Raw genomic sequence first — 15,825 nt, 5'->3', positions numbered from 1 at the left:
CAGTGGGACAGTTAAATTATGTGCTGCAGCGTACAACTTTCATAAAGATAAGAAGAATTTCCTGTTTCATAAGGCACCAATAAAGTACACGTGGCATGTCGACCCTACTAAACATCTTAATTATTTGGAGTCATACTTTAATTAGAGAGTTATTAAATTTGGTTTTGGAACTTTACAAATACCAGCACAAACTTCCATAAAACAAATTTTAACCATCTAGAAGTTATTAAATTGCATCAGACATATTTGTTATGTTTCTACAGGGATATTGAAAATAGTCTTATAACATTGTATTTAGTCTTTTAATCCATCCAACTGACTTTTTAAAGATTTAATTTAGGCCTTGTTGGAACAGACTTTTGCACATGTGCACATGTTTTGCATTGTCAGTGTTGAGCAGAATTATAGAAAGTCCTCTTCAGGTCTTTGACAAGCTGAGAAACATAAGGTCTTTGCCTCAAACTTTTCTGACACTGGATTCAATTTTCCATTTAAATTTAGTTTTATTTATATCACACCAAATCACAATAAATGTCATCTCAAGGCATAATCCAATTAATTCCAATTACAAATTAGTCCAAAATAAAAAAGAAAGAAAAAGTTGCCTAACTAAGGAAATCAACGGATTGCACCGAAACTTCTCTTCAATCCAATCTCCCATCCTGAGCATGCATGAGGCGACAGCGGAAAGAAAAAAACTTTCTTAACAGAGAAGAAACCTCTGGCACAACCAGAGGTTAATGAATAACCAACAATAATGTCGTATGTACATGAAGAATAAAAGAGAGCAGAGTGAGGAAAGATGCATAATAGATAACACATCCATTCACTCTTAGCAGAATATGTTTGTAATACTCTGATTCTATCTCTCCCAATTTGAACAAAAGAGAAATATAAAAATATATTCTAAATTATTGGGTCTTACACTGTGAGTCCAGTTTCCTGAGTGTCTTGTTTCCTCTAAAGTTATGAACAGTACATGTAATATACGAGAAACACAGGCTCTGATATGACCTAATGTATTTCTAATTTGACACGTGTTGATATGTTTAAAGGAAAGCCCCTGCTTTGGGGGATTCCCGAATGTTAAAATTCCCGATGTTAAACGTGTGCAAAAGTAGGCGTCTTTCCACCAGCGTACCTAAAATAAAATGTTGATTTGTGGGTTCCAAACAACGTTTTAGTTATTCAAATGGCGTAAAAGCAATCATCATAATTATGTATGAATATACCTCATACCGGCATCAAAAAAATTTGAATGCGCGCCGCATGGACTGTCTAAATATCTCAAAACCTATGTACTTGAACGCATCACGTAAACCCGGAGGTGTCGTCATTGGCAATAACAAACCACCTGCCTTAAGGCGGAGCTCAGCTGTGAGCTGTTATTGTCCTGCTTGGACTCAACCTGGGACAGTAGATTGCCGAGCAGCACTCTACCCGTTCGCAGAAACGTGAAAGCGCAGACCCTCAGCCGGCGTTTCTGTCCAGTAAAAGAGGGGGACCCTGTATTGCTGCTCTCTTTTAGCCGTACTCCTTCTCCGCTACATTGTCGTTAGCTTAGCACGCTAAGAATTGCGACGTTATGGTATGTGAATAAATGGGAGAGCAGTTCCTCGTTGCTCTTACCAAAACAGGCAGTTCTGCTCTCAGAGACTGACTTAGTAAACCCGCAGATACTTCCAGTAAAAGACTGTCATGGAGCCGCATGCAGCCACGGGCTATGTGAACATTGGCAGCCTGACCAGCACTTTGCCAGCGATTCCCTACCAGAAGCTGACGGACCTGTACTACCTGAGCAGAGGTGGCTTTGGCACTGTCTTCAAGGCGCAGCACTCCGACTGGAGGACCACTGTGGCCATCAAGTGCCTGAAGCTCGACTCTGTAGGAGAAAGGTACCTTCGCGGATGTGACGATTTAGGCCGTGTGAATATATGAAAAGACATTGCACATATAACAGATAGTAGATTCATTATCTTGTTCAGTCACTGTAAGACGAGTAAAATGATCACGTGCTTTATAGAAAAAGATCTTCTAAACTGTAACTCGGACTCAGGCTGAATTAAATGACAGGCCTTTTTTACATTAACATGTGAAGAATGTTTGTGTAGCAGCTGTAGCTCAGGTGGAGGACAGCCTTGCTCAGATCTACACATTTAAACTTGAGCTAAACGTTCTTAAAACTCTCAAGTCTCACACAATGAGCGTGTTCTTCTTTGGGGTGTTTCCTGTTACTTTTTGTTTGTGAAGAGTTCCCCAGTAGACACTCAGAAATCTGACGGCACATACTCTGTGATTTATTTGTTTGTAATACGAAATTAATTTGTTTTTCGTCAACATCTTTGCCATATGTTGGAAAGATCTGGTAAATTTGTTTGCTGAGGAGCAGATTAATGTTCAGGGTGCCTTACAGCTGATTCTGTTGTTACACTTTTAGTTTCTGAATGAATCAGATGCATCTTTACATTTCAGTGCTTCTTTCACTTGCTGAGCATCTAGATGAATATTCTCGGTACTTGAAAGCTCTCTTGTGTATTGATGCGATGGCGATCTCAAAATGATTATATTGAAATGTTTCCTGTATATTATCAGTGTAAACACAATTGTTCTGTTTAATGCCTCAGAGCAGCTCTATCAGAACGCAAATGTAGTCATGAAAGTGTAAGTATTTAACAATGGAGTACAAGTTCATTGATGATCAGTTTAATTTTCTTGAAAATTTCTTGATCTAAATTAGCCATTTTATCAATATCTTAATTTTCTTTTTGGGGTATTGAGATGAAATTATGATATTGTTCTGCAATCAGTCGCTGTGATTCACTAATTTGGCGTGTTCACTTTCCCTCACCACCAGTAAATATCATCACTGTTTTGGCATTTATTCCAGTCTCTATAAGGACAAAGATTAACTGACTTATTTCCCTTATCGCCTTTTGTTTCAGAGAGAGGAACTGCCTGTTGAAGGAAGCAGAGGTGCTTCACAAGGCCAGATTCAACTACATCATCCAGATCTTTGGAATCTGCAATGAGCCAGAGTTCTTCTGCATAGTCACAGAGTTTATGAGCAATGGCTCTCTGGACCTTTTGCTCCATGAGGTAGCTGCATATCAACAAGTAACTTTGTATTGTAACCAAGTGTATTCAGAAACAGATCTGGTCTTGATATAACAGACCTAAACACTTCATATTGAATGATCTAAAATTATCGAATCCTACCCTGAAAAAGTTCAAGTTGGCTCAGTTTTACAGTTCTCATATTCAGATTTGTTGCCAAAATAGTTGAAGTGAAAAAGTTTCTTTGTTCGGCTGCTGCATCTGTAACTCTTTTGTGCTTTGCTCCTAATGAACAACTACAGTTTATTGTGGTTTTTCTGTCAGAGACAAAAAATAAAAGTGAAACCTAGAAGCATGCCATATCTGGTGAAACTCTGATTCAAGCTGGAGAGCAGAAGTTGACCTGTGAGGTCAACAAATCGATACTCACTGGGGAAATTCCCGCTTTGTGGTTTTAGTAGTCACTCTCGTGTTATTTGAGATCTTGGACAGTTTCAGCGTGGTATAACTTTGATCCCTTGACACCTTGTTTGTGGTCTCTGCGTGCAGAAGGACATGTACCCTGTTCTTGCCTGGCCTTTGCGTCTGAGGATTCTGTATGAGATAGCGCTGGGGGTTAACTTCCTGCATAACATGACCCCACCTCTCTTACATCACGACCTAAAGACGCAGAACATTCTGTTGGATGGGGAGTTTCATGTTAAGGTATGTTTCAGAGATTCATCAGCTGCTGGTGTGGCTGAGGGCTTTTACATAAGAGCTTCACAAATGTGTCTCATACTTTCTGAGTCACCTGTATGTTTGTTGTAGCTGCAGAGCAGCTGTGCATTACCCTCCCACTCATACAAATCATGCTACCTGTGCCATGTTTTTTTAATGTTAGGGGAGATCAATAACCTTATTATGAACTTATCTTTTGTTTAGATGTAACTGTAATGTTCATCTTTCAAATAAACAATATTTCCACTTAATTTTTTCACCTTATTGGTCTTGCTGTCCTGCTGTTTGTTTAAGTCAACAGAAGGTTGAATTAAAAAGGATCAGTTCACTTCAGATCAGTTTAAGTGGGAACTAAACCTAGACCTTATTTCTGGAATGAAATACGTTTATCTACTCACAGAGAACAGTTTGGCAAAAGTCGGCAAAAGAGTGAACAGGGCTTACACGATGCAGCCAGTCTTTATTCCACCAATACTTTAAGACGAATGAATGAACGAAGGTGTACTATTGCACTGTTAGCATATAGCTACTGTTATGTAGCTACTTGCGGCTATAGGAGAGCTAACGGAAGGAATTCTATGCACACCTCTACTGGGACTACTTCATCGTGGATATACGCCGATTGCGAGTTATCTAAATATCTTCCGAAGGACACCGACTTTTGCCAAACTGTTCTTGGTGAGTAGATAAATGTATTTCATGCCAGAAATAAGGTCTAGGTTTAAAAATACAGGAGTTCCCCTTTAATAAGATGCAATTCTACTACAAAAGTCATCTCAAGGCACTATAAAGTAAGTTCAACATAAGTCCAGTTAGATACACTCCAATTAAATCTAATTATAATCCAGTCCAATCCAAATCATTATAGTTGTCTAGCCAAGGGCACCCAGTCTTCGGTTTCATTCAGTTCCCCGTAAGGGGCATCCATGAGCATGGATCAAAGAGTAGAAATGTGTCCATCTGTCAGCTCTTCCTGTCTTGTTAACATTTTGCTTTTCCTTCCTCTAGATTGCAGACTTTGGTCTCTCAAAGTGGCGGCAGCTCTCTGTTAGTAAAGGCTCAGGGTCCAAGCCTGCAGAGATGGAGGGCACAGTCATCTACATGCCCCCTGAGGAGTACGAACCCTCCAAGGACCGTCGGGCCGATGTGAAACATGATATGTACAGGTGAAACATTAAATCCCACACGGTAGTTATTAGAAATCAGTCGGATTGTCCACATTCTTCCTGAACCTGGTGAGAATTTATGAATCAGTAATATGAACTGGATTGAAATAAGTTAGATGTGCATGAATCTCAAATTGTTAGTGGCCAGAATTCATAAATGAGTAAACTCTGGATGAGTTCATTACATGTTTTTTTTTGTTTTTTTTAAACGCTGACATTCTGTGTTTGTTGAGTACAATTGGCATTGCAGTAAAAGGAGGTTTTCCTGTCAGGCAAGGTGAGACGAAGGTGCCGGCTAAAGGAGAGTTGTGATTGAAAACAGTCGAAGTTCCTTGATCTTTTTTTCTCTCATATTTGTTTCATAGCTATGCCATCATCATGTGGGAGGTCCTTTCTAGGCAAATACCATTTGAAGGTATGTCATAATTTATTGTCACCACACCCTTGTTTTTTATTAAACTCTTATCTCTAAAGATGTCGTTACACTTTCTAAAAAAAAAGAAATTATCTCTAATGCCTGCGTGTTTGTGCATTCAGAGGTGACCAACCCCATGCAGATAATGTTCAGTGTGCTGCGCGGGAAGCGTCCTGACACCAGCGTGGACAGCTTGTCCGCTGACATCCCCAGCAGAGATACTCTCATCAGCTTAATGACCTCAGGCTGGACTGCTAACCCCGACGAACGACCCTCCTTCCTCAGTAAGCTCATACAAATAAGAATATTATGATTCACTGAAAAGACTGCTGTGATTACTTTCCCCTGCTTTCAGAATGACAAACAGTTTTCATGTTGAGCAACAGGAAATGCATGCACACTATAATCGGCGTGTCTACTTTCAACAAGTAGACACAACTCTGCAAAGGAGTTGTGGCTCTCACAGAAACCAAAAAGATTATTTCGAATGAAAGTAAAATTGTTTTGTCTTACACTGTTAGATTTAGTGATTGTTGTGATTTCAGAGTGTTTGGTTGAGCTGGAGCCCATGGTGAGGCGGTTTGATGAAATAGACTTCCTGGAGGCTGTGCTGGAGATCAAGAAGTCAAAGGTTAGTCAGGACTGAAACATCCAAATGATCTGTTTTTCTTTTTCCCTAAGACTGCTTTTCCATGCCTTACAATAACATTCATATTAGCATTTCTTCTGATCCATAAAAAAAGGCTGAGCTGGGTGGTGAAATGGTGCTTTATAATGAAATTGCTACAAAGAACTGTGCCTGAACTTGAAGTGGAGATATGGGTTAAGGCCAAAGAGACTTGGGCTGTTACAGCATAAGTGTTGTGTTTTTCCTTTATAAGTCAATGCTCACATCATAGAAACTGATCCTGCCATAATGCCAACATACAAATAATTGTGAAATAGATCCTGAATCTATGTGTAATGTGGGACAGTTTGAACTGTACAATGACTAAAATGACAAAAAAACCTTATAATTTCCCCTTACTGCATCCTTCCCCATTTCAGTTTTGCTGTGCGTGTGCACAATTGCAGTCATTGCTTCCAGTTGTCAGTTTTTTAGAAAACTATTGTTTGGAAATTAGATCAGGGCCCAGCGGTAATCGTGATCATCCAGCTGTGAAGAAAAAAAATTATATAGATATTTTACTAGATATTAAAACAAGATTTGGAAGGTATTTTTGACATACTCAAAGTTTGTTTCTCAGTTTGTGTCTGTGTATGGTTTTGTACATATTTTATGGAAGCATGACTTTAAAAGCACTAATAAACATTAACATTTAAATGTTTATGTTAAATGTTAATAGGATAGAATTTATGTGTAGCAAAAGATTGATTATCCATCTGTGTCCACTTTTTTACTGTAAGATGAGAATTCAATTGTTCAAATAATAAGGTAACTGAATATTTATATTTAACCTTGTAGTCTTTTACTTTTTAAGTTCCCCTCTGATAAAAATCAGGTATTACAAACCTTGATGATATGTCCATAAATCTTTTTTTTTTTTTTGCATTACCGAGACGTATCCTGAGCCAGAGGTGAAGTCAGACAGCTTTTATGATCTGAGATATTGGGGGAACCAATCTTGACAACTTGTTGGGTGTGGCTTTTGTTTGTACTGTGAGAAACCGATGAAATGAGAAGTTAGCACAAGCTAAGTAGAGAAGACTGTAAATGCAATACAATTTTGAGGAACGCAGTCTTTAAGGGATTAAACTGTTAGAGCCGGGTTTTAAATATTTCAGCTGTATATGCTGTTTGACATAATTTTGGCTTCTTTTTTCTTCCTCTTTGTAAATATGTTTCCTTGTGTGTTTTGTGGTGTTTCATGTATAAAAGGATTATTAATGCTACTTTAGTATACTCTGTTAAACCTGTTTCTAACATCTGGCGGCGTCTTATCTTTCTCGCTCGTCCACAGCTGATGCGGAGCTCAGGTTGCTGTTCAGCTCAGCCTGTGTGTGAGAAGAACGTGGGGGGATCTTTGAACATGCTGAAGGAGCCTAGCCCGTGGCCCGTCAGTATACACACATTCTCACCTTCATCTGAGACAGAAAAAAATAATCAAACAGAAGTCATAAGCTGTCTGGAAATGTCAAAATTAAAGTCAACATTGTGATACTGGAACAGTTGGTAAAATTTATGGGTGTCATTAGGACTTCATTAATGCAATTATTGATACAAATACTCATCCATACTCTTACTAAAACTACTTTATAATTTAAAACAAAAGATAAAGACATCACTGTTAACTTTCAAACAGCAAAATTAAAAATGTTTAACCAGAACAGCTCTGAAATGTCGTTATGACATTAAAACAGAAGTCCAGTGAGCAGTACCACAGAAGCATTAATTACTGTCCTTTTAATGGACCTCAGATCTTCCGAGTGTGTTGCTCACTTTACATCTGTCTGAATCACCAAAACATTATTTAAGCTACTCGTTACAATGCTCAGCTAGAGTTCTTCTGTAGCTTCAGCCAATGTTTTCATGTGAAGGGTGCAGTGGTGATATAACTACACAGCCAAATTGACCAAGGATCAGTGGACCAACATGAAAGTATGCGACACATGACATTATTTCTGATAAACTTGACAACATAATTGGCAGCGTTCCACTTATTTTTCCTATTGTCCACCCATGAATGAGTCTGATATTGGTGTCTGAATTATTCTTCCACTGTTGATGGTGGAGCATGTAACTGACTCAAGCCGAGGTCATAACTGCAGACATGTTTTTAAAGATAAAAGTAATGTCAAACTCAAATTTATTTGTATAGCACATTTCATGTACAAAACAATTCAAAGTGCATTACATAAAATAAAAGCATTGCAGCATGGAGCAGAAAAAGCATTAAGAATATGTAAAAGAATATAAATAGAAAGAAATTAAATAATTAAAATGAATAAAAATAAGCAACAGTCTTGATAAGTTAAAAGATACAGTGCAGATTTCATGCATAGACACATGAGACAAGAGCTAAATAACAGCTAAATGCTGCTTCTCCATGTTTAGTCTGGACTCTGGACTGGACCAGCTGACCTGAGTTCTTGGATCTAAGAGCTCTGCTGGGTTTATATTCTCTGAACATATCACAGATGTGTTTTGGGCCTAAACCGTTCTGGGATTTGTAAACCATCGGTAGGCTTTTAAAATCTATTCTGTGACTGACTGGAAGCCTGTGTAAAGATTTTAAAACTGGTGTGATGTGTTCAGATCTCTTAGTGCTGGTTAAAACTCTGGCTGCAGATGTTTAGTGCTCTTATTGGGAAGTCCAGTTAACAGATCATTACAGTAATCGAGTCTACTGGAGATGAATGCATGGATGAGTTTCTCCTGGTCTTTTTGGGAGAGAAAACCTTTAATTCTGTTGATGTTTCTGAGTTGGTAAAAAGCTGCTTTGGTGACAGCTTGGATGTGGCTGCTGAAAGTCAGATCTGAGTCTATCAACACTCCAAGGTTACGAACTTGGTCAGTGATTGTAAGGGCCCGAGTCTCAAGGTCTTTACCAATGCTGACCCTCTTCTCTTTGCTACCAAACAGAATGATCTCAGTTTTGTCTTCATTTAATTGTAGAAAATACTCTCTCATCCAGGTGTTTATTTCCTTCAGACACTGACACAGTACGTCTGCTGGGCTGCAGTCGTCTGATGACAGAGACACATAAAGTTGTCTATCGTCTGCATAACTGTGATAATTGATGTTAAAGTTCTGCAATATCTGACCCAAAGGGAGCATATACAAGTTAAACAGAAGAGGTCCAAGAATTGACCGCTGGGAGACTCCACAAGTCATGGCCACTCGCTCAGATTCATAACTGCCAATTGTAACAAAATAACTCCGGCCTTCTAAATAGGACCTGAACCAGTTAAGGACCGCTCCAGCAAGTCCAACCCAGTTTTCCAGCCTGTGCAACAGGATTCTATGATCTACAGTATCAAATGCAGCACTGAGATCCAACAGAACCAGGACTGAAACATAACCAGAATTAGTATTCAACCTAATGTCGTTTAACACTTTGACCAGAGCTGTTTCAATGCTGTGATGACGTTGGAAGCCTGATTGAAAGTTATCGAGACTTCCACTTTCATTCAGAAAGTCTTTGAGCTGGTTAAATAGAGGTTAGAGACAGGTCTGTAGTTGTTCATCACAGAGGCGTCTAGAGTTCTCTTCTTTAGGAGTGGCTTAATGGCAGCTGTCTTTAGTGACTTGGGAGATCACTTTCTTCGGAGGTAAAAACAGTTTTAAAAAGTCAGATGGTATTATGTCCAGAGTGCAAGTTGTTGATTTCAGATGCCGAACTGTTTCCTCCAGGATTTTTAAATCAATAATATTAAATTGTGACATAACGTCAGAGTTAGTTCTAGGTTTTAGACACAAATTAGTTTTCTGTGTGGCGTGAATGTTTTGTCTAATTGTTTTTATTTATTTATTTTTTTTTTGGCTAAAAAAATTGGAAAATTCGTTGCATTTTTCAGTGGAGAGGAGGTCTGGGTTTAACTGTTTAGGAGGATTTGTGAGTTTTTCAACCATAGCAAACAGAGTTTGAGAATTGTTTACATTCTTATTAATCAGTTAAGATAAATGCAGCTCTCTGGCCTTGCACAGCTCATTGTTATAACTACGCAGACTTTGTTTGTACAACTCATAGTGAATCTAAGGCTTTTCCTTCATTCTCTTTTACGGTTTTTGACCGTTATAGTGTTTCTCCATGGTGTTTTATGTTTGCTCAAGGTGCTCTTAATTCTTATCAGTGCAACAGCTTTCATTACATTAAAAATTCTTAAGTTGAAATTATTCAGCAGCCCGTCAACCGACTGTGCACTCATTGTTGGTGACTTAGCTATGGCCTCCCTAAACTGAGCACTTGTTTTCTCATTAATGCACCTCTTCTTAACTGAGAAGCTGGTTGTTTGAACATTCTGAGTAATCAATAAATCAAATAAAATACAAAAATGACAAGGTCAAATCAATAGCCACAACAGAAGAAATATGCAGGGTGAGAAGACATTGTTCTGTCCGATTCTCTTTGCAAACAGGAGGGCTAATACCGTTTACAAATATACACTTAAAAGAAAAAGAATACCAGTAAAAGAATAAAATTATATCCAAGACTAGTGGAAAGAAGTAGAATGATTTAAAAGCAAATAAAGCAGTAAGCAGCAGGAGGAAGCAGGAAGTAGTCATGAATGTGTCATGAATGTGACAAAGAGGGGACGGTCACATGTTCACTTGAGTAAATCTGGAATCAGGAGGCGGCTTTTCTTGAACCCTCCTCAGAAGTGTAGAGAGTTGTATTTCAGAAGCATTTCGTGGAGGGTTATACTTTGACACAAAACAAATTTTTAGGCATTTCACTGCATAAGTGTGGTGTGGCTATGAAGAGCATTCTGGCAGCTTCATCATCATCAGCAGACCGTTAGAAATGATTTACCTTACACCAATATTAACAGCAGAACTGTTTGTATCTAAGCTTATTGATACTTTGGTACTGATCAGTACACAAGTGGTTCCACTTCATCACAGGTAATTCATACCCATCCCTAGCTGATGACAGAACAGTGTTTCTGAGGATGTTCTTTGTATCTTTTTAATGTCTGTGAGAAATGTAAATGAACCCCACTGTTTGTTCTGTCACAGGAGAGCTTCCCATCAGGCTCCGGTTCAGAATCTTGCTCCTCCCAGGACACAGACATATCTCTACCATGCGCCCTCACCATCAGCAATACTGCTTCCTCTACACGTAATAGCATGTGTTCTATATTCATGCCATGAGGCAGAGCTTTGATTTAGGACTATCATTTGTGTAGAACATTAAAGAATTTGGTTTATTTGATTGTAAGAGCACAGGGCATATGCATTCCATGTGCATACATCAAACTTTTTCTTCGACTCTTTTTGATATAGATGGCCCTCCAGCGTCATTTATAGCTCCTAGTCTGGAGCCTCCGAAGTCTTTGATGGACGACTGCAACGATCTGAATGGCTTCCAGACTGCCAGACCCCTGAATGATTTAAACATACCCCTCAAACCTGTCCAGTCTGTCCCGGAGTATGAAACACAGATAAATAATCTCACCCTCAAGTCTCCGCCTCAGCAACAAGGTACAATAAGTTTGCTTCAATATCCCTGCATCCTGTTTCTCCTCTCAGATTCCTCTGTTGCTCTTTCTGTTTGTTTTTTTTTTGTTTTTTTAAATAAACCTTTTTAATCCAGTGACATGGAGATTACAATTGATTTTTTTTTTTTTTACCTTTTTTGCCAGATACCTCTCTAAAATTTAAATTGCTCCTCTTCATCTTCTCTTTGCAGCTGATTACTCTCCTCCACTGCAACACTCCTCTCCTTCACAAGGCCCCATCGCCCACTGGATTGCCACAAAGCGCGAGGAGATCATCTCTCAGATGACGGAGGCTTGTCTGAATCAGAGCTTGGACGCACTGCTGGCCCGCTCCATGCTAATGCGAGAGGATTATGAACTAGTGCTTAACCAGCCCACGCGGACCGCCAGGGTCCGCCAGCTCTTGGACAACTGTCACAGACACAACGAAGATTTCTGCCACATCGTTGTCCGCAAGCTGCTGGACAACAAGCAGATGAGGCTGCAGCCATACCCACCCGAGATCAACTCCCCCACTGCACCCTTGGTAGCCAGTGCGCCGCCGCTGTCCATGTCCAGGAGCAGCCAAAGGAACTTGTCACTCCAAAGCAATGAAAACTGTCCACAGTATTGACTGTGCCACCTTTATACAACAGCTAACTCTTTCTAGGTCCGCTGTCATTATAGTTGCCATGGTTTGTGATTGACTCTTCCTGGGAAAGCCTGCAGAAGAACTGGTTGAGCAATAAAAGTTACAGGTACTAAATTTAATATCCACTCATGAGAGATTAAAGACTTTATTTTGTAGTATCAGAATCAAAAGGTTTAACCTTGATTAGTGATTTTATTTAAAATGTTCTGGATTTTACTTTATTTATTTATATTCTCTGCATTGTTGTCCAATGTTCTTCCTTTTATTCACCCCAAACTTTTTGTGAATGTGTGTGTATGTACAGTATGTATGTATGTGTGTATCCTCGTTTGTGGACCAGAAACCTCAATGTTAAGATTTATGTCTGAGTAAGTGGGAGGAAGGACAGTTGGTGTGCTGGGAGACTCACAGTAATGTAGTTTATTCCTATAACAGTAGTCTTATCTTAAGCTGCCATGTTTTTACAGGCTGACTTTCCTGATCATGTTTACTGCCCATTTGTCCCACACAGCAACAGAGTGTCTGGGAAGCACAAAGTCTGCATTAAGTGTTATTTAAATGCGTGCCCTCAAATGTTAACAGCTGTCATGTAGCTTAGCTGAAGTTTTTGAATGAGTTTTTGTCGTAGCTCTGTTTCCTGCTCCTTTTTAAATCACAGAGCTAAAGAGAGCCGCTGGAGAAAAGATGAGGTTGAGATTGTAACATAACACCCAGAATGAGTGGGCGCATGTGTGTCGTCACAGCTATATATGTTTGTATGTGTGTCAAGGTTAAAAGCGGACCAGGATGAATGCCGTCTTATTTCTTTTGGTCTGCTTAGCAGTGGCCTCACCTCTCAGTATTACTGATTATGTTCCCTTTCAGAGGCTTCACACTTGTCTGGATGCTTCCAGAGTTGCCTTTCTTCCAGAAACTCTTGAGTTTTAGAATCATTTTAACACTTTACTGAGCAGCTTTACTTTTAGCAAATATCAGTCTACCTGCGCCTTAGAAGAAGTCTAACCAATACTCTGCTCAATTTGTTACCCCTACAATGTGCAACTTTCTTTCCACTGTAGCCGCCTGCTCTAAGCAGCAGCAGCTTGTAAATAAAATAATTTCCTCTCTATAAGACATTGATTGATAATCACATGGCATGATACTGTTAAATGCAGAAGATACATATTCTTGTAGGACAGTAGCAGCAGTTTATCTGTATAGATAAGATTTAAAGTTTTGTTACTTCATTGATATATATTGTAAAGCACATGCAGTATATTCTTTCTCCTAAAATACATGGTGGATAACAATCCCATTATAATGATAATTATTTTGACATCATCAGTTCAACAATTCTTTTTCTTTTTTTTTCTTTTAGATTTGTCTGAGCAGCGCTCCAAAGGTACAAAATCAGAAATGGTTGCATTCATTTTGTTAACTGGCAGTTCAGTTAACTGACTAATATATTTCAGCCCCAGTATTTATGTTGTGTATATATGTACGTATAACGTGTAATGGCGGGCTTTACTGTCATTATTACTTCCTCAAATGGAAGTATAAATTCAAAGTGTGGGCCATCTATACATCAGCATCACAGAATCAGCTTTGTCTTGTTCTCCTTTCTTTGGAAAAAAAAAAAAGCACACCAGCCCTTTATTGTGTTGATGTGAGGGTGTTCTGCACATTTTAGTCCAAAGTAAATTTGAGTTCAGAAAATATCATGTTTCTGACAAACACACAGGGAAATGAGCTAAGGCTGGTCATTTCTAGGCCCACACTGTTGGAGCAAGTTCTACACAATAAGTCATTTTACTGATCACAGAAATGGCCAAGCGTGATGGATATGCTTCCATATGTTGAACATGTGTTGCCTTGTCTGTGCCTCATACTCTGCTCCTCTGGTCACAGCTCTACTAACATACAAAAGCCTTTTGCACAGATATCAAGCAAATTTGAGTAAAATGCTACAAATTTGACTGTCTATATACAGTATGTTGTGCCATATTTTGTACTGTAGATGTTAGTTGCATCTTTTTTATATACATTTTCATCATTAGTATCTTGTTAAGAACTCATGTACTGTTTTTGTTGATTTTAGATGGGGGGTTAATGCCTTCAGCAGAACTGGTTTAAAATGAATCATTATCAGTGTCAGTAATAATGACTCATGAAAAGTTTAGTTGATGTGTAGCTGCAGTTTCAACTGAAACAGCAATATTTTTTTCAAATGTTGTATGACACTGTTCATTAAAAATGTTTACTCTGTTTTTACCTCTGACCTCTTCTCTCTTGATCTATTGATGTAATTCCCGCACAGGGTTCAGCTTGAATGGGCCTGACACATACAGGGACAGGACTCAAGAAGTCAGAGCAGTCAGTGAGATCACAGCGGTCAGAACGCTCTCAGTTTTAAGAAGCTGGGAGGAATTTTAACAGGGGTGCTACTCACAACAGTAGACCACATTTTCATCTTCTAAAACAACTCAAATGTCGGATTTTCACGACAGCTCAAGCAGATGTACACAGTGAATTTTACAGTTTTGTTTCCTTACCAGTAAGCAAACATGTTGGTCTGCATCACAACATACTTGATGTCACTGATCTGTGACCTAAATGTTGATCCACAGGGCTCGGTTTGGGGGTTCCTAAAATACTGGAGGTATGTTTATGCATTTGGCAGATGCTTTTCTCCAAAGCAACTTATAGGTCAGCAGTTACAGGTATCTGGAAGTAGTACCTTTCATGCAAGGGATTTGAATCCATGTCTCCCACACAGAAGGTAGCAACCATACCACTACACTAGCCAAGTTCAGGTACTTTTCCCCAACAGCTATTTAGGAAGAGAAAGAACACCTCAGAGAACACCTCAGTTTATCCAAGAAGAAATTATTTTCTTTCCAATTCAACATGAAAGACTCTAATGTAGTGCTATCAAACTCTATTTAAAAAAGAAATCATTTAGAAAGAGTGAAACACATCTTAAATAGAGCTAAAGCTATAAAACTCGAAAGCTTTTTTTTTTTTAAATCGGCAAGTTCTTATTGGGGCTCTTCCCTGTTCAAAGGGGAAGGATCAACAGAGCTTTCTCTTCAACAAAATAAGGACATTATGAGATGCTGTCATAGAGAATCATGCTCTTGAAACTGACCTCTCTTACTGCAGGAATCCAGAACTAGTTAAAAACCAGATAGCCATGTATAAAGACAATGTCATATAAACTATTTTGTACAATTTAGTGACTCATCAAAAACTCCAAAATCATTGTTCTTCCATAGGCTAGTGCTGGGAATCTTTTGGATGTTATCAGTTTCAGTTTAGATTCTAACTGATTCCTAATTTTGATTCTAAACTGGTCAAAGGATGAATGTTTAGAAAACAATAATATCTTTATTTCCAGAGTTCAAACTCAAAATGTTAATTAGATTTTTTACAATGATGCGCTTCTTTCATGAAGGCAGGTTTAAGCCAGTCACATGACAGAAAGATATCTTTGCAAAATGACAGCCTGTCAGGTGAGGGATTGTAGAACCTACATAAATCTCTTCTAGGACCTGTGAGTGTGCTTGGGAAATGATAAGTATAAGTTAAACACTTATTTTCTATGTATTTTCTTGTAATGGGAATTTCCTTATCAATTCCTATATGGAGATGAGTTTCATTTCCCACCCCTGCTCCTGGTGGACTCAGCCACTCAGCGG

At 38.8% G+C, this 15,825-nt stretch overlaps 1 protein-coding gene across 1 annotated transcript; it reads left to right on the top strand.

The window, feature by feature from the left end:
* The first annotated feature begins 1,341 nt into the window (after positions 1-1,341).
* On the top strand, positions 1,342-14,398 carry LOC140268604 (receptor-interacting serine/threonine-protein kinase 2-like). Its single transcript, XM_072363534.1, has 11 exons — positions 1,342-1,895; positions 2,943-3,096; positions 3,604-3,759; positions 4,783-4,940; positions 5,306-5,355; positions 5,478-5,639; positions 5,901-5,986; positions 7,317-7,412; positions 11,036-11,138; positions 11,303-11,500; positions 11,709-14,398. Exons 1-11 carry the CDS (start codon positions 1,699-1,701, stop codon positions 12,128-12,130), a joined length of 1,782 nt encoding a protein of 593 aa, XP_072219635.1. The 5' UTR covers positions 1,342-1,698; the 3' UTR covers positions 12,131-14,398.
* The last annotated feature ends 1,427 nt before the right edge of the window (positions 14,399-15,825 follow it).

This window comes from Leuresthes tenuis, unplaced genomic scaffold (genome assembly GCF_036924035.1).
Source record: "Leuresthes tenuis unplaced genomic scaffold, fLeuTen1.0.hap1 SCAF_14, whole genome shotgun sequence".
Classification (NCBI taxonomy): Eukaryota; Metazoa; Chordata; class Actinopteri; order Atheriniformes; family Atherinopsidae; genus Leuresthes; species Leuresthes tenuis.
This window is presented reverse-complemented; position numbering and strand designations above follow the sequence as displayed.